Below are 26155 nucleotides of genomic sequence, written 5' to 3'. Positions count from 1 at the left end.
CATTACTCAGTAGGGCTTTGAACTTAGTACAATCCGGGTGTTTCTTTCTGAGTTGGGTCATTCTTCCTGCAGTCAACCAAAAGACTGTGTTTTGTTTTGCTGGAGGCCAACATTCCAAACTTGCCTACCAAAGTTTTCCTGGTAATGGAGAAATATGAACTTGTGTCCCAGTTCATATGGGGGCCATGCCTAACATTCTCTGATATAGTAAAAAAGAAATGGGGTGGAATTCCATTTCCTTCTGTTTCTACCTGTTTCTTCCCCAAGTACTGAAGTTTCCGGCTTTGCATCAAACAAGTTCCTGTGCTTGCATAATTTCATCACCATGTTGCTTTGAGCAAGCTTATGAAACTGTCACCCTAAAAAACTTTTCAACAGCTTGCCTCCTCAGAAAATGTACCAAATTACCATATATATATTTCAGCCAGGCAGTGGTGATGCATGCCTTTAATCCCAGCACTTGGGCAGGAAAGGAAGGCAAATCTCTGCGTTCAAGGCCAGCCTGGTCTACAGAGCAAGTTCCAGGACAGCCAGAGCTACACAGAGAAACCCTGTCTCAAAAAACCAAACAAAGAAAACCAAATAATTGATTTTACGTGTATGGTTGTTTTATCTGCATGTCTATTTGTGCACCATGTGCATACATTGTCCATGGAGTCCAGAAGAGAGCATCAGATCTCTAGGAACTGGAATTACAGAGGACTGTGAGCTGCCATGTAGGTGCTGGGAATCAAACCCAGGTCCTCTGAAAAGCAACCACTGCTCTTAACTACTGAGTCATCTCTAGCCCTACCTGTTGAATGTGCCCCAAGCTGCTTCCCACCCACCTTCTGATATATGGTATTGTGTTTTAAGAAACTATAACTTAGACTCAGGAATAAGCCCTTAGAGCACAGCTTCTTTCCCACCAGCCCTTCTAGAAGGAAAGTCTTTCTTGCCACTTTTTCTATTCCACTTGGAATTCCTCCAGGGACATGGTGGAAAGAGCCCAGGAAATGAGGTTCATAGCAGGGTAGCCTCTTTAGGAGAGTAGGAGCTTTATGTGACTGCTCCTTCAGAAGGTCCCACTGGAGCAGCTGAGGGATTCAGGACGCAAACGGAATTTCCCACATGAGGTCAACCTTCCTTCCCCACCCAGGGACGACATTTTAGAAACAAGGTGATTACCATTGGAACATAGATTTATACACAGGTATTTTTAGAGAATAAGATAGAGTAGCTTGGAGTTTCTCTTCTAAACAGAAGTAGGAATATGTATGTCTTTCTGGCATACCCTCCTAATCACCCAGGAATTCGATTAACGTTTGTAGTAATTCTAAGTATAATTTAGCCCTTTCTTCCAGTGTGGTTTGTTTGGGAATAACTTACTCTAGAGGATTTGGCAACAGCCACCTCTGCTACAATCGGCATTCCAGTAAAATTCAGTGCCTAGTATTCAAATGCTTGTGAAGGTATACAGTACCACAGCATTCAGAAGAATTAGAGAATGACTGGAGATAACTTAGAGGAAATAAAATAGCATCAACTAGGAAAAACTAAAGGGAATTAAACTGGGGAGTGCTTACATTCATGCTCATCCTTCAATATTATCTTCTTTCGGGCAATAAAAGAGAATTAATTTTTCCATTGCAGATGGGATGTAAATAAGGCAAACAAAAATGGTTTGCATCAGCAGAATGGGCAGTTGGCAGTTAATGGTGGGTGATTAAACATTAATACAGAATGTCAAAGTAAATTAGTTGAATTTTAAGAAGAGTTTGCTTAACTATACCTTGTCTGTGGATTGAGTCCTGCAATCATATGATATCAGAGGTTACAAGAGAGGAACTGATAGAAATGTTGGTTTGTGATCACTTTGGAAAGATTAAACACACAGGCATCTCCCCCCCACACACACTACCACCACAACCACCATAGTCATAGATAGTGAAGTGTAAAGCTTGTGAGTTGGGTATAGACTAAATGCCATACTCTGAGCATGCAAACATGCTGTCATATGTTTAAAATAATTTGTATATACAAGTGAAAATCAAGCTGTTTTGAGGACTTCAGGGAGTGGCTTGTTGGTTCTAGAATTTTTCCTGAAAGTTCATTGACTTCAAGTTGATATGAAAGAGAGATAGGCATACTTGTCTTCCTTTTCAGGAACAATGCTTTATAGGGATTTGAAGAATTATAAACCCATCCCTAGGTTTCAGACTGGAACATCTCCAGCTCTTCTGGGCTCCTTTGCAAACCCCCTTTTCAGATAATGTTCATATTCTCATGTCCCAGGATTTTTTATGTTTTACTTAGATATAATGGACACACCATAAATTCTACCTGTTTTAATTAAGCCCACTGTCTATCTTAGTGATTTTTGTTAAATTACAGAGTTGTTAAGCCATTGCAACAATCCAGTTTTGGAATATTTACATCAATCCCCAAGCTGTCTACTTGCAGACAATCCCTATTTTCTCACTCTCAGCCTCAAGAAACTGCTAATCTCTGCAATTTTTATAGATTCGTCTTTTCATATAAATGGGTCATACATAGTACATTCTTTTGTGCCTTTCACTTAGCATGATGATTTAAAAATTCATGATGCTGGGCGGTGGTGATGCACGCCTGTAATCCCAGCACTCGGGAGGCAGAGGCAGGTAGATCTCTGTGAGTTCGAGACCAGCCTGGTCTACAGAGCTAGTCCAGGACAGGCTCCAAAGCTACAGAGAAACCCTGTCTTGAAAAACCAAAATAAATAAATAAATAAATACATAAATAAATCATCCATGACATAATGTACAGTCATAGTTTTATCTTTTTGTTGATGAATGGCATTCTGCTGTGTAGATATTCCACATTTATTCTCCATATTCCTCAATAATACACAATGCCACCATGAACATTCAAGTACAGGTCTTTATGTAGACATGTGTTCGTCCTCTTGGATAGATACCAGGAGTGAAATTTCTGAGTTGTGGTGTATGTGTGTAATATTATATATATTTAATATATATGTGAGCTATAACTTATCACAATGATTCTAAACAGGCTGTACTGTTTTACATTTCTACATGAATTGAGAGGTCCAGTTTCCTCATAGTCCCACCAATTCCTGGTGCCTGTCTTGTGTGTGTGTCTTTTCATTATAGCTATTTTAGTGAATATGATGTGATAGTTCTGTGATTTTAATTTACATTTCTATACTAACTAGTGATATTGACATCTTGATTTTCGTATTAATATTAGCTATTTAGTTTTTTTAACTTATTTATTTTTATTTTATGTGGATTAGTGTTTTGCCTGCATGTATGTCTGTGTGAAGGTGTCAGATCTTGGAGTTACAGACAGTTGTAAGCTGCCATGTGGGTACCTGGAATTGAGCCTGGGTCCTTTGGAAGAGCAGTCAGTGCTATTAACTGCTGAGCCATCTCTCCAGGCCCTACAGTTTTTAATGGTAAAAATTATTTTTCTAGTTTCTTTTTTATTTAGCCAGGGTTTATCTGTGTAGCTTTAGTGCCTATCCTGGAACTCACTTTGTAGACCAAGTTGGCCTTGAACTCACAGAGATCTGCCTGCCTCTGCTCTGCCTCCTGAGTGCTGGGATTAAAGGTGTGCGCCACCACCGCCCAACTGGTAAAATTTCTTTTCTAGTCATTTTCCCTTTTTTAATTGGGTTGTATACTTACTATGAGTTGTTAAAGATCTTCATATATTCTGTAACCAAGTGCCTCATCAGAGGCTTTATAGATTTTTTTTTTGTTAATTGATTTGACACAGGGTTTCATGTAGCCAGAGCTGACCTTAAACTTGCTATGTAGCAAGGGATGACCTTGAACTCTTGATCCTTCTGCTCCTCCCTTTTCCAGTGCTGGAAATTACCATAGCTGGAGCTCCACTCAATATTCATGCATTCTCCACCATGACAGCATATCCTCAAACCATGAGTCAAAAATAAAACCTTCATTAAATTGCTTTTGTGAGGTGTTTTGCAACTACAATATAAAAAGTAACAAAATTAACAAACATAATCTCTTAACCCTACTAAATTTTCTAATCCATGAACATGGGCTATCTTTCTGTTTATTTTGGTTGTCTCATTTCTGCCAGCAAGTGTTTCATAGTTTTCAGAATATGCATTTTTCACCTCCTTGATTTAAATTCAATTAAACTTTACTATTTTGATTGTTCTTATAGATGGAACTATTTATTTTTCTGAACTGATTATAAAAAGCACTTTTCACAAAAATATTTTAATACCACATTTAGTTCATAATTCAGGTATAACTTCTCACTTTTGCTGTATTTTTTATCTATAGCATGTTTATATTATGGTAGATCAAGATTGCATCTTTATGGAAGAAAAAAGATTGAAAATATAGCCAGCCCTGAGGCTGTTTAGTCTAGTCAACCTTGGAACTTCCCTGTACTTTGTCAGTAGTGTGCATAATCTAAAGGTGTTCTGCAACTTCTTTTGTTCTAATATTCCTTTTAATGGGTTGATTTTTATGAATCGCTGGAAGCAGAGTCTGAGACTTGATTTAGGGTCCAAGTGGCTTATTAAGAAGTGCCCTTGGGGTCCACACTGGGCAAGGGGAGGGAATGAAGACAGATTGAGCAGAGATGAGTGGAACTATGAGGCTGGCCCATTGATAGTGATAGCTGTGGTCACGTTCCCTGGGAAGTCTGAGCTTGGGCTTTTCTGTGCTGTCTTGGGTTATCATGAGATGCCCAGGTTTTCACACTCTTGTATTCATATACCCATGCAAGGAGTATAACCTTGGGTGAGGTACATTTTGCCACTGATAAAGTTCCAGAAGGGTCTGACAGCAGAGCTGGTCAGCTGAAGAGCTCCCAACTGATGGGGCTTTGAATAATGCACCTGGGTATGCACTGCATTATAAACATTTCATTGGAGAAACAATATAAGTATGGAAGTCATATGTACCTCAAGAGCTGCTAAGACAGAAATAATTTTTTTAATTGAATTGAAGTTTCATTACCTGAAAACTACATAAATTTAACAGAGAAGAGAGATGGAGACCTACATTATCGCTATATATCAGGAGAATTATTGGGTGGTATGTTCCATTTTATGTTTATAAAAGAAATTGTTGAAAGAATGCTAGACCTCATTTTCACTTGTCATGACCTAATGCCAGAGTTCAGTTGTTTTGTACATAAGAGTTAAATTTCCAAGCTAGAATCACATTATTAAAAAGTACTATTTTATTAAAAACTAATCTGGTTCTTGACCTTTGCACTAGGTGATTATTTTTTTCTGGAAAGTAAGATTTTAGAGAAACTCCTTGTTCCTGTTCAAGTGGTTATCTTTATAATCCCAATGAATTGAAAATTCTTTGAGAAACAGATGCTGGTAATATTGGGAGCATTGTTTTAAATTCTGGACAGCTTCTCCAACATATGGGCATAGTTAAACCTAAGTTCAAGGATAACAGAATTTTTCCTAGTCTTTTCCTCTTCCCCCTTACTTTTAAAGTTTGCCATGGCTTCAGAGCCAAAATTATCAAATGCGATATCTTAGTTTCTTTTTCTGTTGCTGTAATAAAATACTCTAACAAAAACAACTTCAGGGAGAAAGGGTCTATTTAGGCTCACAGTTTGAGAGTACAGTTTTGTATCATTGTAGGAAAGCAGCTGGTCATATCACATTCACAGGAAGGAGGAGAGGGGAGAAGTAAGGGAGGGAGGGAGAGAGGGAGAGAGAGGGGGGGAGGGAGAGAGGGAGGGGGAAGAGGGGGAGAGAGGGAAGGAGGGGGGAGGGAGGGAGAGAGAGGGAGAGAGAAATTAATGCTTCCATTCAGCTCCCTTTCCTCATTTATGCACTCCAGGGGCCCATCCAAAAACTGTTGTCACCCACAGTGGGCAGGTCGTCTTACCTCAGTGCAATCAAGATAATTCCCCAGAGGCCCATCTCCCAGGAGATTTTAGATTTTACAAAATGACACTAGCATGCTTAATATAAGGGGTTTGATGGACTCTGGTAAAAGAACAATTAAATTGCTCTTTTCTCTTCCATGTCCTTTGTGTTTTCTGAGTTCAAATAATTTTTTTTTTTTTTACCAGTTTTAGCAAAGACTCAATTTCAAGCAAAGCCACAGCCCACAGTAGATGGAGAACCAATAATTTACTTTTTACATACTGAGGGTCAGTTTTAATTGTTAACATGACAATCTAGAATCATCTGGGAAGCGTGATCCTAATCTCAGTGATCATCTTGAGCAAGTTGGCCTGTGGGGATGTGTGTTTCATAATTGTCTTAATTAGTGTGGGACAACTCAGTCTAAATGTGGAGGGGCACCATTCCCTGGGTTTGGAGCCTGACTTGTGTAAGAAGAGATACAGTTGAGTAGTAGGCTTGCTAGGACATGCATAGACTATCAATCTCATACAAACTCTGCCCTTTGCATATTTGATTTCTGTCTTCTGTCATTTCTGCCTCACCTCAAATCTCTGTTAGAGTCTTTTTGTCTCTTTTTCTCATTACTGTGATCTTATTTTTTTCTTATAGGTAAGAGTACTTGGGATGTACAAACCATAAAACTTGTCTCTTTACCTCTTAACTATCACAAGACCAATGTCAGAACCACATGATTGTTATTAAATTGTGCCTAATAACTGAAGAAGTCTTTGTAATACAAGACAGCAATACAATTTCTTTAAGGTATAATTCAGAGCATAAAATTTACAGTACCCTCCTATTTGTTTAAGGCATCTTATTTAGATTTATTTAGAGATTTTCAGAATTATGCTAAAGTATCAGTTTCCAGAATCCTTGTAAAGGAGAGAAAAGGCCTGAGATTTGTTTAGCTCTGTAGTCATTTGGGAGTCAGTCGCTTAGTTAACTTTTCTGGGTTTAGGTTTCCTCATGTATTAAAAACAATTAATTGGGTGGCTTCTGAGCTTTGTGCCAGCTCTGAAATATAAGATATTTTCATTCCTCTTGAAGTGGCACACTTATCCTATTGAAATATTTATATGCATTTATGTGCATTTGTTCCTCTTTTGACCATATACATACAAGAAGAGTAACATTATAGAATGTTCTTTGAATTGATCTTGAAAAAAACAAAACCAGATTATATTTTCCTAGATAAACATTTGTGTTGACTTCAAAGTTTTCTAAATGGGTATTTTTAGAAAAATATTTATGAAGCTTGAACAAACATTGTAATTATTATTTTTGGATTGCTATCAACTTGGACTTTCTTCCTCAATAAGTTGACCTTGTTATATATGGTCACATTAAATAATTTTTTAAAGTATTCCAATATGTTCATTAGTTTGCTAACTTTTCTAAGTCTTCTGGACTTTCCATTTTAATTTTCACTAAGGACTTATGAAACACTTGAATTATAAGATATGAGATTCTGAAGTCTCATATTCTGCTAGCATTCATCTGTAAGTATTCAGAACTCAGTTTATTTTGGATTTCCTAAATCACTGTCTGCCCTTAATAAGTTTTTTCCTCTTCTGACCTGAATAAATATTTGTGTCAGTATAATTTTTTTTCTGGAAAGTCAAGTGTAAAAGTTATTCATTTTAAAGTTAACTTGTACATACTTTAGTTGCTCCAAAGAATTCATTTATAAGCCCGGTGTTGCTGACAGTTGATTTTGCTACCTGCTTCTAGCAATAAATAAAAGTAGGTGCTGGTATAATGGGGGCCCTTGGTTTGTGTTTTCATCCTAGAATTGGATTATCAGCCATGTTGACTAAAGTATTTGTAGCAGAAACAGCTGAGGAGCAATCCTAGCTGTCCTTAGTTAATAGTCATGATTGAAAGTGCACGTGATAGCTAGCTCTAATTGTGAACTTGGGCCAGCAAGACGTCTCAGCAAGTAAAGGCATTTGCTGTCAAGCTTGATGACCTGAGTTCAATCCCTAGAACCTGCATGGTAGAAGGAGAAAACCAACTCTAGCATGTTGTCTCCTTATTGACACACATGCTATGGCACAGTGAAGCCCCGTTACACACCACACACACACACACACACACACACACACACACACACTATATTTAATTCTGCATTTGATACAACCTAAGAATCAACCAGGGAAGAGTCTTAGTGAACAGTTCTCTGGCTTGAGTTAGCTTATGGACAATCTTGTGAGAGGTTTTCTTTTTTCTTTTTTTAAAGATTTATTTATTATATATACAGTGTCCTGCATGTGTGCCTGCAGGCCAGAAGAGGGCACCCAGATCTCATTACAGATGGTTGTGAGCCACCATGTGGTTGCTGGGAATTGAACTCAGGACCTCTGGAAGAACAGCCTGTGCTCTTAACCTCTGAGCCATCTCTCCAGCCCAAGAGGTTTTCTTAGTTTGGCTAATTGAGATGGGAAGGTCCACCCTGAATGTGGGTGGCACCCCCATTTCATGGGTAAGGTCCTGTATTTTAAGGGAGCTAAGTACAAAGCCTGTACATATATATTCCTCTCTGCTCTTTACTGTGGCTATGACTAGCTGCTTCAAGTTCCTGCCTTGACTTCCCTGCAATGGTGGACTGTAACCTGAAATTGTAAATTGAAAAAAAAAAACCCTTCTCCTTTAAATTGCTTTTGTCTCAGAGTATTTTATCACAGCAAGAGAAATGAAACTTTAAACAAAGGATAACTGAGTAGAAGCTCCAGAATGCTCAGCTTTCTGAGGCTGTCCTGAAGAACTTAGGCAACTGCTTCAGAATGAGCTGTACCCTACAATCATTGAAATCTCTGAATCCCATGTCTATAGCTAAGACATTCTCTGTGATGCATTTGGAAATAATCATGAGTGGTAGTTCTTAGCCTACAGGCAATAATATACTCTCCTCTTTTAGGCTGCAGGAGAAATCTGTGACCTTTGGATTTTGAGAATATGTTTTATATGCTTAAACACAAAGGTTTATAAAGAAAATTATATTGAATTGTAGTCAAGGTAATTTAAAACGGTATACATAATAACCTCCATGCTATTTTACAAATGTATTAAATAAGATTAAACAGCAGGTCTAGAACAATCATAATTTTGTAGTAATGATGAGTATTAAAAGTTATTTTGAGGTGTCTATAGGCACTGATAAGAAAAAGTCTTTTGGTCTTGCTAATACTATTAGAGCAATTTTACCAACATTCCTAATGATGTGTTACATTTCACTTGAAGGCACATGATGACAAAGATTAAATTTGTCTCATTTAGGTTCAAAAACTTCAAGAATTAATAGACCCCTTGGTGCGAAAGTCCTAGTCTTGGGGTTGGGGATTTAGCTCAGTGGTAGAGCACTTGCCTAGCAAGCACAAGGCCCTGGGTTTGGTCCTCAGCTCCAGTAAAAAAAAAAAAAAAGTCCTAGTCTGCTTTAGAGCTACTCTGCTTAGCTATTGCTTTTTGGATGCCCACTGTGTGCAAATCATGTCACAAACATGCCCATATTTAAGCTACCACCTGTTGAAGTTGATGCTATTGTTGTCCCCATTTTAAAGAAAAGCAAACTAAATTTCAAATATGTAAGTTCACTTTCCAGGATCATCCATCTAGATTGGATCAGAGCTGCTACTCAATCCTTGGCCCTTTAAATTTTTCAGATTGCTGTTTTTGAGTTGAAATGAGACTGCTTTTTTCAATATTAATGTGTTTATTGTTCACCTAAATTTACAAAAATGAAAAATAAAACATGGCCTGCTTCATCCGAGAGGGTGATGAAATTGGCACATCTTCCTCCCCTGCTGATACAGAGATAAATTTTTATTGGTACCTTGGCTACACACACAACACAAAACAAACAAATACAAACCTTAAGTTTCTTTTATAAATTTTGCCCCTCAGCATCTATCTTTAGGAAAAGACCACAGTACAAAGATGTAATATGGAAATATGTTCATCTTGAAGTAATACTTTAAAATCTTCAAATAAAACAAAGTAACACAATAAGATAATGTATTAGGTGGGCATTAAAAGTTATGACATTTAATACTTTTGTAATGAGTGCTTCTGAAAACCTATTATTTAACCTAGTGGTAGTATAGGACACTGTTCACAGTTTGATATTTACTTATGGAAAAAAATTTGAAAAATTCATTCCCTAGTCTAGGAACTAGAATCTTAAGAGGACAGACCTAAGCCATCAGTGTCAAAGACCAGTGGTTGTTTGTTGGCCTCCTGACCTCACTCACTCTACCATAATCATCCTTTTAGGAATATTTAGAGTATCTAGGATAAGATTTACATATCAATGTGGACAGAATACTAGTTGTGGTACCTCTTCATGGAGTAAACTAAGCTGTTTTTGTTAAATTTATTTTAATTGAGCTGGATTCTTGAGATTATTTCATTTATAACTGTAAGTTTGAAATAACTGATTCTGGTTCACTATTGAACATAAACTATGCTAATCATTGTTTTTCTCTTTAATTTCATCTGTCTACCCACAAGAGCCTGAATGTGTTCTATCTTTTGAAGATGTGTGGGGCCCACTCTTCTTCATTGTAAGAAGTGAAGCAGTACACTCAAAAGGCTACTTTCATTTGGATTTCATGAATTACTTTTAAAAATGTAGTCATTACTCCCAATTTCTTTCTGACAAATTTCTTAAACTTTGAGATGGTTTCTGAAAGATTTTCTCAAAGGAAGTATTTTTACCTTCCCAAGTGTTAAGATTCCTGCTTTCTCTTCAGTCCTGTTTATTAAACTCACCGAGCTGATTTTGGAGTTCATGCATTTCCTCTCTTTCCTCTTATTTTTCTCTAACAGTAGCTAAACATTTGTTCCCAACTCAGCTCCTCTCCTAGCTGCAGGGAAGCCTTCATCGGTCGCTGTTGCTATTGGCTCTGCCTTCTGAGCAAGAACCTGTCATAGCACACATCCAGCTTGTCAAAATGCTGTTTTCACACCTTATTAGGATTTCAGCAGGACTAGAGCAAAGTTTAGTCCTATGCTATTTTTGAAAATAGGTTTGCTAAAGGAATAAGGCAAGCAAGATTTCAGCAGAAATGTTTGTTTCAGAAGTCTAGAGAAATAGATTCTGTTCTTGTGCCTTTAATCTGCCTCCATGTTACAGAGGCCTGGAATTATTTAATTGTGATATTTATATTTTTGATGTCTTTTGTTTTGCTGTAGTGTCTCACACCATTGCTCAGACTAACCTGAAATTTGCTAATGTGACCCCAATTCACAGCAGTCTTCTTGCTTCAGCCTCCTAGGTGCTGGGATTATGGAAGTGAACCACCATAGCTGGCTTAATTATGTCCTTTAAATGAAATTGATAAGAAAATGTAGATGTGTATGTATATATGTTTATGGTAGGGAGGAATTGTATTCATTTTTCTGTGACGTTTTTGATTCTTTCCATTTAGCTGTGCATTCAGGTTACCATTTGGTGCCTGTCTTTATTCCAGTACAACTTTAGTCCCACCTGTATGTATTTAGACCTTGTTGTCAAATACATTATATTTCTGCATTTGATTTTTAAATCAGTTAAGAGAAGAAATTAATCAATCACACAACATTTTATTTTTACAGTGCTAAAAATCACATGGTAGGCAAACAGACTACCACAGAGCAATTTCCTTAATCTTTGGTTCTTTGAGACTTGGTAGAGCCAAGGAGCTCAACCTAGCCTTGAACTTGTTAGGTATCCCAGAATATCCTTGAATGTACAGTCCTCTTGCTTCTGCCTCTTAAGTGCTAGGGTTATGGGTGTGTGCCAATACCTATAAATGCATTTTCTAGCCCTTCTTAGCACATTGAATGTCATCCCAACACCTTCATTGTTTCTCATAAAAAGTCAGATATTATCTTACTGGAATTCCTTTGTCCATGTCATTTTTTCTTGTTGCTTTCAAGATTTTATCTCTTGTCTTTGTAAGGATTTGTATGTATATATGCAAAAATGTGTGCAGGTGTAAGTGCATATGGAGGCTAGAGGAGGATGCTGTGGATATCGCTCTGTATAAATAAAGTTCTGATGGGCCAGTGGCCAGGCAGGAAGTATAGGCGGGACAAGAGAGTAGAGAATTCTGGGATGTAGAAGGCTGGGGAGAGACACCGCCAGCCGCCGCCATGAGAAGCAACATGTAAAGACACTGGTAAGCCACACGCCGTGTGGCAAAGTATAGACTAACAGAAATGGGTTAATTTAAGATAGAAAAGGTAGATAACAAGCAGCCTGCCACGGCCATACAGTTTATAAGCAATATAAGTTTCTGTGTACTTTCTTGGTTGGGTCTGAGCGACTGTGGGACTGGCGGGTAAGAGAGATTTGTCCTGACTGTGGGCCAGGCAGGAAAACTCTAACTACAGGAGGATGCAAGGTGTCCTGCCTTATTACTCCCTGCCTTATGTCTTTGGAACTGGCTCTATCACTAAGCCTGGAGCTGGGCTAGCAACCAGTGATCTTCCTGTCTCTGCCCCTAACAGCCATGCCTGACTTTTTATGTGGGTGCTGGGTCTAAACTCAGATCTCATGTTCGAATAGCAAGGGCTCTGATTCACTGAGTCATCTCTCCAACCTGATCTTTCAAGATTCAGGGTATAGTGTATCTGAGTTTAGACCTCTGTCTTCAGACTGCTTGAAATTCATTGAGTTTCTTAGTTATGTAGAGTTAATGTTATTCATCAAATTTAGGGAATTTTCAACAATCATTTCTTTGAAATTTTTTCTGTTTCTTTATCCCTTGGGGACTCTATTATATGTTGTATATGCTGGTTCATTTAATGTTATCTCACATTTGATTAACACTCTGTACATAGTTCTTCATCCCTTTTACTCTGTTCTTCAGGTTGCATTAATGGAGATATCACTCTGTCTTGAGGTCTGCTTACCTGGACCTCCTCCAGTGAAGATTTCATTTTGGTGATTGAATTTTCCCACTTCAAAATTCTCATTTGGTTCTTTTTATTGTTTTACAATAACTTCTGTTTATAGATACTATCTATTTGAGACATTATTATCATGCCTTCCCTTTTTGGCTTTGCTTAATTCTGGTTTATACTTTTTAACATTTATTTGTTTGTTTTGTATGTATGAGTGTGCATGTTGTAGCACCCATGGTGAGGTCAGAGGACAGCTTGCAAGAGTGGGTTCTCTCCTTCCACCCTGAAGGTCCCAGGATTGAACTCAGGTAGTCAGTGCTTTGAGGAGGCAGCTTTACCAACTGCACCATCTGGCTGGCCTTGGTTGTTTATTTTTAATTAACATACAAAATATGTTTCATTATGGTATTTTAGACGTGATTTGTCTTTGTCAATCCTCCTGCTCCCATTTTCTCCTCTCTGCTTCCTGCTTCCTACCTTTTCATGGTTTCCCTTAGTTGTTTAAAAGTCATTGTCTTCTAGGTTCAATATTTAGGTCCTTTCAAAGGCAGATAATGCTGCCTTTTCTTTTCCCTGTATTATGAGTTACCCTGTCCTATTTCTTTGTGTATTTTTTGTGTTTTGCTAAAAAAAAATGGACATTTTAAGGTAGTTTATTGTTGCAATAGTGTCTATTGATCCCCACCACACACACCTCTGAACCTGCTGTTTTGTAACTTGCATATTAGTTTTGTGGCTTCGTTGGACTATGGTGAAGTCTTTGTCTCTGCATTGTGCCACTCTTAATGTGGCTCCTTGAAGGGTGTAGCCTTGGGCCGGGGCACTTATTTTAATCTCTCATGAATGACTGTTGCAGCTGAGCTCTTGAACTATCTTGTCCTTTGCTGTCTCTGTCATGTTTCTGATGAATCTGGCTGTGTGGATGTTGCATCCAGTTGTTAGTCTCCTTAGTTAGTCTAGAATATTTTTATGTTTTTAGTTGAAATAGAATTACATTACTTCCCTCCTCTAGCAAACTGTTATCCCTCAAACCCCTCCAATGCCCCCCACTATCAAATTGATAGCTTCTTTTACTTTGATTATATTTGTTCTCTATATATGTATATGGACAAATATATAAGAATACAACCTGCTGAGTCTCTTTCTGTTTGTGTATATCTCATTTCAATGCCGACCACTTTGCATTAGACTACCAATAAGGGAGCTCATCCTGGGAGAAGCTAATTCTCCTATTTGTCCATATTTGCCTGTAGTTCTTTATCTAAGGGTGGGACTCCAGCAAAGTTTCCCCTTCCACATTAACATGTCCATTGATAATGCTATTGTTCCAGTCATTTTTTATGCAGCCATTCCTAGGAGAGAATGTTTCACAGCACACTTCCTGACATTCTTGCTCTTACAATCATTACTCCCTTTCCTTGATGTTCCCGAAGCTTTACATCTTTACATGTAGGATCTGTACTTTTTTGCTTGCTTGCTTGCTTGCTTGCTTGCTTGCTTGCTTGCTTGCTTGCTTGAGAGAGAGAGAGAGAGAGAGAGAGAGAGAGAGAGAATGAATATGATATGTGTGGAGTAACTGTGTCATGGTCCTTTGTGAAAGTATGAGAGCAACTGTGTGGAAGTCTCACTGGCCCTTGTTTGTGTTTTGATGATTCCTTGAAGCATAACATGTTTCAGTCTGAAATAATCACATGTGGGCACTTTTTATACTAGTGGTCTTCAAGTCCAATTCTTTTTTATTTTAATAAATTTATTTCAAATATATTTTAAAATCATAAATGTGGCTTATAATCCAAAGCTAAAACATGTATTCTTCAGAGTCCGACAGGCAATTCCACACCATATTTTCAAACACATTTCCTTTGCTGTTTTTCAGATTTCTGAGGTTTAGTATTAAAATGGCACTATTCTAAATGTACATGACTCTTGTATACTTGTTGATAAAGTTTTCTGAAAACTGTCCATCAAACATAAAGAATGGCTTCCACCCAAAGATTAGCAGTGTGGGAAAAACATCTATGACGAATTCAGTTCTGTCAGAACCAGTGTTGTTCTCTAGAATACAAGAGAACATAGATCAAGTTAAATTATGCTCGCAGACTTTGGCCTCCATCCTACTTAATCATTATGCAAGGTTGTCATTGAGATTTACTGGGCAGAGAAAACCCCAGGTGCACTGGAGAGAGGAGCAGGTTACTACTGAGGGAAAGGGGTGCCTTGGTAACTTCTCTCAAATGTTTATTTTAGATAAAAAGCTAAAGGATACATTTCTTAAATGCTTTGGGTACTATACAGCTTACTAATCATCACACAAATAAGGAAATAAAAGCTGTCCCTAAGGACATATTCCATCTTTAAGATGACCATTAATTTACTTTTTTGGCTTTTGACTGCCTAATTCAATATTTAAATTTTTATATTCTGTACTTCAATATTGTAAGATTTATTTCTGAAATGATCTTAACAATGCACACCAGATACCAGACCATTTCTCTCAAGTCACACTGTTTGCTATAATGAATAAATGAAATGGACAGAAAACTGAGGAGGTTACCTTTGCTCTGCAGGTGAGCAAACTTTCAACATGTCACCAATCCAGAGTCTCGGACTCTGTCTCAAAATGAGAATACTTGCACTCAGTAAGTCATTATATTATTCTTAAAAAATGAAGTTTGGTCACTAAGAAAGACTGAACAAAAACTATCTCTACCTACCACAAACAACTAAAACAGCTCTACTCACTCCTTCTACTCCCACAGAAAGAGAAGTAGCAGGAGCTGAAGCCTTTACTTCTAAAATCTTAGATCCTAAGACATTGCCACTACTTGTTTGAACTGGTCTATGTTCTCCATTCTTCAAAGTGCCCCCATTTATACATTTATTTTCATACACATGTGCATGCGCGTGCGCGCACACACACACACACACACACACACACACACACACACACACATTCACTCTCTAGTAAGTCACTTCTTTATGTTTGTTGATAAACTATGAGGTATTTAAACTAGGCATGTACAGGGTTTTATAGGTACTTTGTAAACATCAGAATCACTTGGGTCCTTTTGTCCAAAATCCTGAAATCAAATTATACAACCAGGGACCATTACTTTCCCAGGCGCTGTTCACAAGCTGTACACTGATCAAGGGCAGAGAGAAAGTCCTCATAACTGATGTTTAGATAAGAAGGCAAAGATACGATCTCAGTCAATCTGACTTGCCAGGGAAGAAAGCCTAATATGCTGTTCACAGGAATAAAGTTCAGCACTAAATCAGGATCAGGGAAACCATGTGAACTAAGTACGCTGTCTAGCAGATCTACATCCAAATCTGCAGGTCTCCTCAGCTGCTGCTACTAATTGGCAAAAGTCCTGGGCAACTCTCACGATAGTTGGCTTTTCCATCTTCTGGGGACAGCACCTTCGCTGCCAAAAGGCCATTTAAAACTTGATCATTGTCATTGTTACTGTTTGGAAACTCTAGTATTTGGAACAATCTAGGCCCACAGGTTTCTTCTGTTCTTTGAAAATTTAAACATCAATCTGGAATTATTTATCATGCATTTACCACTATCTTCCTCTGCCCTCAGTCACAAGTCCAACTCTTGAAGTCTGTTCTAACTTGCTCTCTGAAAAACTTAAAGTTGATCTATGTGGTGGTATTGTGTCCCCCAAAATATTGTGCATGCTAATAAACTTATCTGGGGTCATAGAACAGAACAGCCAATAGATACAGAGGCTAGAAAATGGTGTCACTCACACATTTAATCCTAGCATTCCAGAGACAGAAATCTGTCTGGATCTCTTTGAGTTCAGGGCCACAATGGAAACAGCCAGGTATGGTGACACACGCCTTTAATCCCAGAAAGTGAGCCTTTAATCCCAGGAAGTGAGGGCAGAAAGCAGAAAGGTATATAAGGCGTGAAAATCAAGAACTAGGTTGGTTAAGCTTTTAGGCTTTTGAGTAGCAGTTCAGCTGAGATTTATTTGGATGAGGACTCAGAGGTTTCCAGTCTAAGGAAACAGGATTAGCTGAGGAACTGGTGAGGTGAGGAAGCTGTGGCTTGTTCTGTCTCTCTGATCTTCCAGCATTCACCCCAATACCTGGCTCCAGGTTTGTTTTTATTAATAAGAACCTTTTTAAGATTCCTGCTACAGATCTACCTCTCATTTATTGCTGTTGGAGCGCTGCAAGGCTCCTCTTAGCTGATTGCCACCAATTTCTGTCTTTTTTAACAGTGTCCATAGACTTGAAATTTCACATGTTGCATTACACATAAAGTCAGCTCCTTATTGAGAAGCTGTCCTTAAAGCCACTTCTTGCTCAGACACTATACTATACTGATGTTCTGGAGCAGGCAATGGAGGTAGTTACTTTTGGGGGGCTAATACTGTTCGATGAGTGACGCACGGGGTAAGGTGGTAGTTTGTATCTCCTGGTATGGAATCTTCACCTTCTGAATAAGCAGGGATAAAAGCAATCAGAAAATAGTATTTGTCTGTTTGTTGTTGTTTTGCCTAGGATAGAGCTTCTGCCCTAAGAAAGGTGGGAAGGTGCTTGAAGGAAAAAGGGGAGCCCTGTTCCTTTTGATCATACTTGATAGGAATAGAGCACCTACAACACCAGGACATGGTGTCATCCTAGACTCAACACTGAAGAGAATCTCTTCTTCTTGGCTACACTATGAGTAAAATTTCTATCACTTGAACAGATTATGGCTTAGATGCTCCAGAATTTTGCTTTTCTTATCACTATTTAGTGAGGCTCCTTGAACGGTGTTTTTCCATTTGTTACATGTCCTTACAACTTTGTACAGAAACTTTAAGTGGTTTTAAACCAGGAATTTAATCAGTTATGGTAATTTTTCTGGAGGTAGGCTCTAAGGTGCTTGAGCACCTCTAGTTTGACACAAATACCCTCAAATACACTATAATTCTTCAAACATATTACCTCACAAATACACTTGGAGTTTTTCTCCTTCAGCCTGAAATTGGAAGGCCTTTACCATACCCACCAGTTTCAGTTAAAAAACATTGCAACTTTGACTATGCAAATGGCTTTAATTTAATTTTCTTTAGCAACATGGATTTTCTGGCATGGATGAGGAAAAACTGTCTTTGACACACCGAAACTTTAGTTTGCTTAGCAATTTAATCTCTGAGAACTTCAACGTATTCAAGAGAGGGAAGGGTCTTTCATTCCTCGGGGGCAGGCAATTCCTGATGGTAGTGAAGTTGTTATGAGCCACCCTTCTGCAGTCATTATGCACACACACGAACTTTTGCCTCTTCTGTTTATAATATTGGCACTTTAGTTTTGAGGGGTTCAGTGCCACCCCTCAGGGATGGTTTCCAGCTGCTGTTTCATAGCACAGTAATTATTTTCATAGGTAATGGAGCATCTGAAGACTTAGTCTGAGACAAGCTAGACCTGTTACTTGTTTTTGTATGGCCTCTGAGCTAAGGATTCTTAAAAATATTTTATTTTATTCCATGTGTAAGAATATTTGCCTGTATGTATGTGGCATGTCTGATGCCCACGGAGGCCAGAAGAAGGTGTTGGATCTCCTGGAACTGGAGTTACAGACGGTTATGAACTGCCATGGGTGCTGGGAACTGAGCCTGGATCCTCTTCAAGAACAGTCTCAGTGCTCCTAATAACTGATCCATCTCTCCAGACCAAAGGGTGGTTAAAAAACACATTTTAAATATTTGTAAATAATTAATTCATGGCATGCACAAATATGAAATTTGAATTTGTGTCTATACATAAAATTGTACTGGCTCATGGCTCCTGCTCCTGTTTGTGGATGGTCCCCTGTCAGCTTCCACATTCCCATAGCTGAGTGCAGTAGTTGGACAGATACTTGGAGTTCTGCAAAGCCTAAAATACTGATCATCTAGTCCCCAAGATAAAGCTCACCTAGTTTAAAATGTGTTTTAGTGAGATAGTATTAGTAATTGTTTTTAAACAGACTATTTTAAGATTCAAAATGTGACATGACAGGGCCCAAGAAGGTGCAGAAAGAGAATTTCAGAGCAAGTATATTTTAAATTAAAGTAGAAAAAAGAATATGACCTATACTTCCATCAAGCAGATTTTATTCAGAAGGAAAACTTCTAACCTCTAAAATTTCCCACATTTTCTGCTTGATCTTAGATCATGATATTGTGACAATTTTCTCTATAATTAATACATTTAGTTTTAATTTACTGGGACATAGTATACTTTGAAAGTTATTTTGTGTGATATATGTATGTTTATGTAGTGTATATGCGTATGTCCGTGCAGATGAATACCAGATGTTGGTGTCAGTTGTTTTCCCTCAATTACTCTTCTCATTTTTGAGACAGCTTCTCATTGAACCTGGAGCCTATCTATTTACCTAGGCTAGCTGTCCAGTCAGCTTTAGGGATCTGCCTATCAGTGCCGCTAAGGACTGAGATTATAGACAAGCCCCAGGTCTGGCTTTGGGTGTTGTGGATCCCAGTTGAGGTTCTCATGCTTGAGCAGCAGGCACTGTAATGAATGAACCATCTCCCCAACCCCACAAAAGTACTTTCTGATGTTTTATCTTCACTATGTCCAACTTCCTGGATATCTCTATTATTTTAGTTTAAAAATTGGAAAAAGTCAGATGAATGGTTCCTCATGCCATATACATTCTTTCAGAATTCAAGTTGAGATATGGGAATTTAATTTTTAATTTTTTTCAGAGACTGGGTATCCATGTGTCTTAGGGTTAGCCTTAAACTTCCTGTAGACCTGGGGATGACCCTGAACTTCTGATCCCCCTGCCTCTAACTCCAAAATGCTAAGATTACAGGCATAGACCACCAAACCTAATTTATGGGCTGTTGGCAATGAAGGTCTAAATTTTTAAGCTAGTTTTTTTCTGAGAGTTTAAACAAAAGATTGAGTACATGAAGGGCCTATGGAACATGCCTGTAATCTCAGGAGTTGGGAAGTGGAAGCAGGAAAATGAGGATCAGGAGTTCAAGGTCATTTTGAGCTACACAGTAGGTCTGAGACCAGAATGGGCCCCATGAAATTTAGTCTCAAATTAATTATGTTCACCTTGATGACAGTCAGTCTGATTTGCAGCTGGGACAATGGTCTAAATGTAATCAGACTAACCTAGAAAGCACTGAGACTGTTTCCTTTCTAGACATTTCTAACAGAACCTGGAATAGCATTAGCTTATTGAGCAGTCCTACTTAGTTTTAGTTCCTGTTGGATTTGCACTCAACTAAACCTCCAGCATTTTCTTTTCTCCCCTGCTTAATGTCACATAGGTGTGTGGTGGTATTGTGTTCCCTGAAATATTATGCACGCTAATAAACTTACCTAGGGTCAGAGAACAGGACGGCCACAATATTAAACATGAGGATAAGCAGTGGTAGCACATGCCTTTAATCCTAGCATTCCAGAGACAGAAATACCTCTGGATCTCTGAGTTCAAGGCCACATTAGAAACAGCCAGGCATGGTGACACACGCCTTTAATCCCAGAAATCCAGCCTTTAATCCCAGGGAGTGATGATAGAAAGTAGAAAGATATATAAGGTTTGAAGACCAGAAACTAGAAGCATTTTGGCTGGTTAAGCATTCAGGCTTTGGAGCAGCACAGTTCTGCTGAGATTCATGTGGATGAGGACTCAGAAGCTTCTAGTCTGAGGAAGCAAGACCAGCTGAGGAATTGGCAAGGTGAGGTAGCTGTGGCTTGTTCTGTCTCTCTGATCTCCCAGCATTTACCCCAATACCTGGCTCTGAGTTTGATCTTATTAATAAACCTCCTTAAGATTTGTGCTACATAGGTGTGTGTGTATAAATATATATATATTTAAAAATCATGTTTCTCCTCCCAGATCTCCCCTCCTTCCTCCTCACTCAACTTCATCTTCTTTCTTTCTCTCTTTCTGAAAAAAAAATCAGTAAGACAAAATGTCAAAAGAAGAGGGGCTGGAGAGATGCTCAGCAGCTGAAGGTACTGGCTGCTCTTGTGGAAGACCCAGGTTCAATTCTCAGCACTCACATGACAGTTCACAACTGTGTGTAACTCCAGTTCCAGGGCTTCTGACACCCTTACACAGACATACATGCAGGCAAAATACCAATGAACACAAAATAAAAATAAATTACATATTTAAAAAAGGCCAAAACAAAATGAAGCAAGAAAACCACAAAACAGCACATGGAGTTCATTTTGTTGTGGCCAATTACTCCTGGGCATTGGCCTGCCATGGAGTGTGGTTAATATACCCAGTGATGCACTATTAAAGAAAATTAGCTAGTTGGTTAGGAGTATTACTTTGTGTCCAGAACCTTCTCAATGTTTGGGTACCCTGTCTGTCTTGAACCTCTGTGGGTCCTATGCATGATGCCACAGTTTCTGTACGTTCTTATCTGTATCAGTTCTGTTGTATCTGGAAGTCACTGTTTCTTGGAGTCATCTACCACCTCTGGCACTTGTAATCTTTCTGCCTCCTCTTCTGTATCCCTAAGCCTTAAGGGGAGGAGTTTGATAGAGACATCCATTTAGGACTGGGTACTCCAAAGTCTCACGTTCTATACATTGTCCAGTTGTGGGTCTCTGTGATAGTCCCCATCTGCTATAAAAAGTATCTTATCTGATGAGGATTGGGTGATACATTTATCTATGGGCATTGCAGTATGTCATGAGGAGTCATTTTATTGCTATGTTTCTTTAGCAGGATAACATTAGTAGGTTTTTCCCTAGGCCCATGACCAATCTAATCTCAAGTCCTTGGCCACTTTAGCAGGGTCAGGTGTGGGTTCCCTATCAGGGAGTGAGACTTAAATCCAAAAGTGGTTAGTTACTCCAATAATATTTATGACACCATTGCACCAGTATATCTTGCAGGCTGGTCACATTGTAGGTTGCAATTGTTTATAGCTTGGTGACACTTTACTCCTCTGCTACCATGCAGAGTAACTTCCAGCAGCATAAATGCTTGTCAGAAAGTAAGAAGTTTCTAGTTGGTTATCAGCTTGACTTCTCCATGTTTGACGACATAATTGTTGTCTTCAGCAGCATGGCCTTACTATCAGGATGTAGAAATCAACCAATATCCTTGATAATCTCCTATGATGTTTGGGGTGGTCCATGGGAGCCCTTTGTCCAACAATTCAATAAGCTCTTTCTGGCACAACCTCCAGTATTTTCAAAAAACTGTTTTCTGGCGTCAGGCTACTGGTCTCCATCCTATTTAATTATATATGTATGACAAGTTTATTTGCATGCTTATATATTTATGTATATTTATACTTATAGAGAAGGTTGAATATAAGAATATCATATAAAGAATGTATTTTTAGCCTTCAATGTGCTAAAAATTGAATACAGAGTTTATGTCCTTTAGAGGTAATGTTTATGCTTTTCAAAGGATCAGGATTTAGTCAACTGTAATTATTCTATAGAACAAAATATGTTGCTTTACATGAGTGTTGCTTACTGTTGTGAAAATTTTCAACAGATTTTTTTCATAAAATATTTGAAAGTAGTAATATTTATTATTGTGTGCTTCTTGCAAAACCATTTTTATTCACAAAAGTTAATAGCACCTGTATTAAATCATCAAATAATGTAGATTTTTATTTACACTATAAACTAATATGCCACTTTATAATCCTTGGTAATCAAGGGGTCCAAGTTCTTTGTGGTTTGGAGGATAGGTAATGAACTTACATAGTTTCTAAAACTTAAAACTCTTCAACATTTTGCCAGTGAAATTCAGAGGCATACACAGATGGTAGTGATTTTGAAATTGAGGTGTTTTCTGTTTTGAGCCTAATAGGTTTGAAATGATAATCACACAAAGTGTTGTTCATATTTTGCATCTTCTCCTTCACTGTCCTATCAGGTCTGCCTGTTCAGGGCCACAGATGTGCTTCTGTATCACTTGCTTTCTGAAATACTTTTTGTTTCTTTTTTCCAGGCGTCTAGTGGAAATTATTATTTCATCCCTTACACTGTGACACCGTGTGCTGATTATTTTTGCTGCGAGAGTGATGCCCAAAGGCGAGCCTCAGAGTATATGCAGCCCAACTGGGACACCATCCTGGGCCCACTGTGTATGCCCCTGGTGGACAGGTTCACTAGCCTCCTTAAGGATATCCGTGTGACCTCATGGTAATTTCCATCAGCCACTAAAAATCCTGGTAGTCTTGCAGACATTTCCCTTTCACTGTCAGGGAGGTGGTATACTTTGAAGTGACCAGGATGTCCAGAGAATAGGGATCACTGGCCACCCACTTAATCATCTTGGAATCCATCATTACCCCCTTAGTGTCTCACTAAGCTGAGTTCCTGAGATGAAGCCAGAAGAGAAGAGAGCATGGTCATAACTGGGCCTGGGGCTAGCCATGGTTCCCTATATGACACTGATATGTAACTCTTCTTCTCTATGCTCTTTCTCCTTTATAAAACAGGGAAGTTAACTCTGTGACTGTTTTTAATGATCTCTTTCAACTCTAAGATTCTGTGTTTTTAGATAGTTTCTGAACATAATTTTATACTCTCAGTTATTCAGGTTCTCAAACTGCCAGAGCAAGGTCATTCTGACCTTAAGTTCTTGTCATAAGCATGCATTGAGTCAAGCTTCAGCCAACCTGACCTCAGGATGTCCTGTGACATGTTATCTGTAGATTTACGTCATGGGGTATGGTGTCCACTCAGAGGCAGACAGGTTTGAGTATGAATTCTGGCTTAGGTGATTCTCGGCTGGGTAGCCTTGGAAAAGTCACTTCCCCTCTTTGAACCTTAGTGCTCAATAAACTGTACCTTCAGTGTTGTTAGTTGAAAAGTTAAGGGCAGGAAATGATTCTTAAGTAGAGGATCCCTGTTGTTTTGCTCACAGCCAATTTAAAGGATTTATTCCTGTAAGTTGTGTCATAAGAAGGATTTGTTCTTCCAAAACAAATGAAAATCCAAAGGACTGGCAGAACTGACTTGTAATGAAATGTCAAGGACCTCATGTCATACTTTGGCCCAGACCATGGTACCCTGAACCATGGAGGGTTACTGTTAAAGTACTGGCATGAAAGTCACACTTGCTAACAGCCTTCTCACCTTTTCTGTCCTATTGCCTTTTCTTGGGATGCACAGTTTAGTGGGAAAGAAGTCTAGAAACCCATATGGCAGCAACAGAAAACAAGTAAGGCTTTCTCTGACACCATGATAGCTATCGTCTTACTTCAAAGGAAAAATTTTAGTGAAGTTTAGAGAGAAACCTCTCCTAATAGCATATTTTTAGGTCTAACAAAAAGGTATATAGCTTGAATCTGACAGAGGGATAAGATGTCTTTGTAAGAAATAGATTGAAATTTGTTTCCTCATTCAATAAATCTATGTATTAGGAGGAAAATAAGCTTTTGGGGGATTTGTTTTAATTTCCAAAGGCTCAAAAAACTCTGTCCTATGACTGGTGTCTGTTAATTGTTAATGTGAGGGTTAATGGTGCTTATGTTTGAAAATCTCTATAACATGGCACTTGGGCTAAAAACTTACCTGCCATCCAACTCTGGCAGGTTTATTATCTCTATCTTGAATCTTAAGCTAGAAAGCACTTAGAAATCATTTCCAAGTCTACAGTGATTAGCAACATCCTTCCTCATTACCAGATGCAGAAATGGCTAATACTCACTACATATCTGATATCCCCAACATGCGAGGCATAATTTCATTTGCATAAAAGTTACTGTTCAAAGTGATTTTTCAGTTACACTTGAAAACAAGACTAAGGTATAACTTTTTACTTGTCAGGCCAAACTAATAACACCTTAATAGCTTTGATGACTTTATAACTTGCTGAATGGGCAATGGATGGCACCCAACTTAATGACTCATTCAGTTAACAGTTTTAAACACTGGCAGAATCTACTAATTTGCTCATCATTAGTGTAATGGAAGTTGACAAATAAGGAAATAAAGAATGGAAGAAGTTCACTGGTATTTTTATATCAGAACCATTTCTGTAGGCTATCAGTCTATCCTTTAAGTGTTAATTGAGGTCTTATTAGGAGCATTGGGCCAGGCTATGTACTGTATCCACATTTATGTGCCATCACTTTATAATTATTCAAGCTAAGTACTATTTATTCTTATTTTATCTGTGTTCCTTTTCTTTCTCTAGTGTTGATTTACTCTTTACTAAGTGAGAATCTTAAATTTATTCTTTACAATTATATAATTTCAATGGGTTGATAGCATTACCACTTGGTAATACCCAGAGTCTATTTAAAATTACTTGGAAAATGGACAAGATACTTAATCAGTCTATGGTCCTCATTGTAAGTTGGGTTCTGTACCACTAGAAGAGGATGTTTTTCAAGTTTTAAATGAAGTACCACAACTAATATTGGCTGTATGAGAGGCTATGATGACGTTTCAGGGTAAATTTATACTGTTTTAAATGGTTTTTACATACTCTCCTTTTGCTCACAAGAGAGAAAATTTTTATTTTATATTGGGAAATATTTTTGCAAGGAAAGCTAAGGGTGGAGGGTCCAGTCGTCTGTAATCTCCCTGCTGTGGTCTTGTTGTGTACCCCTTGTTGGATTGCTCTTGGACACACTTGTTGGTTCCGTTCTCCTTCACCTGGAAACAGCTTCAGGACTACTAACTGGGAACACTTAGTAGATGGAAATGTTTTTTAAAATGAATTTGTCTAGGTTTTATGTCTTTTGGAGTATTGTTTGGCTTTTGATAATTTGTTGATAGTGGGGGAAAATTAAATAATCATGTAAACTTGCTTTATGCCGTGTGTGTGTGTGTGTGTGTGTGTGTGTGTGTGTGTGTGTGTGTGTGTACACATGTGTGTGTACATATCTATAATTCTTGGGAAGTTGAATTTAATTTATCTAGACTATCAGAAAGTTAAGCTTTGAAGATAATTTTTCAGATTGTAATAAGCTGAATTTTATTAGCACCTACTAGTTTATTGCTGCAGTATGCAAAAAAAGTAGATATTATCATGTTTACTGGCTTAGGAAAACTCAGGGATGGCCAAGGTCCCCATATGTTATTGAGAACCATGCTCATTTGAGCACTCAAGAGAGTCTTGGTTGCATGTAATATAATCAGGGGGGTTTGTTTTCTTCTTCAGTGCTTATTACAAAGAAACCTTGTTAAATGACATCCGGAAAGCCAGAGAGAAATACCAGGGTGATGAACTGGCAAAAGAGTTGACTCGGATCAAATTCCGCATGGATAATATTGAGGTTCTGACATCGGACATTATCATTAACTTACTCCTGTCCTACCGTGATATCCAGGTATGAAGTGTACTTAGGTGAGGCTAGCATATGCTTGACTTTTCTTTGTCATAGGGAATTTCTCATACAA

General features: G+C 38.2%; 1 protein-coding gene across 1 annotated transcript in view; it reads left to right on the top strand.

Moving 5' to 3' along the window:
• Positions 1-26155, top strand: part of Map3k15 (mitogen-activated protein kinase kinase kinase 15) — a 132599-nt gene that overhangs the window by 18097 nt on the left and 88347 nt on the right. The window contains exons 4-5 of the mRNA XM_036175586.1: positions 22749-22942; positions 25917-26085. Of these exons, the coding sequence (XP_036031479.1) occupies positions 22749-22942; positions 25917-26085 (363 nt within the window). The remainder of the gene's footprint in view (positions 1-22748; positions 22943-25916; positions 26086-26155) is intronic.

Source organism: Onychomys torridus, chromosome X (assembly GCF_903995425.1).
Source record: "Onychomys torridus chromosome X, mOncTor1.1, whole genome shotgun sequence".
Taxonomy (NCBI): Eukaryota; Metazoa; Chordata; class Mammalia; order Rodentia; family Cricetidae; genus Onychomys; species Onychomys torridus.
This window is presented reverse-complemented; position numbering and strand designations above follow the sequence as displayed.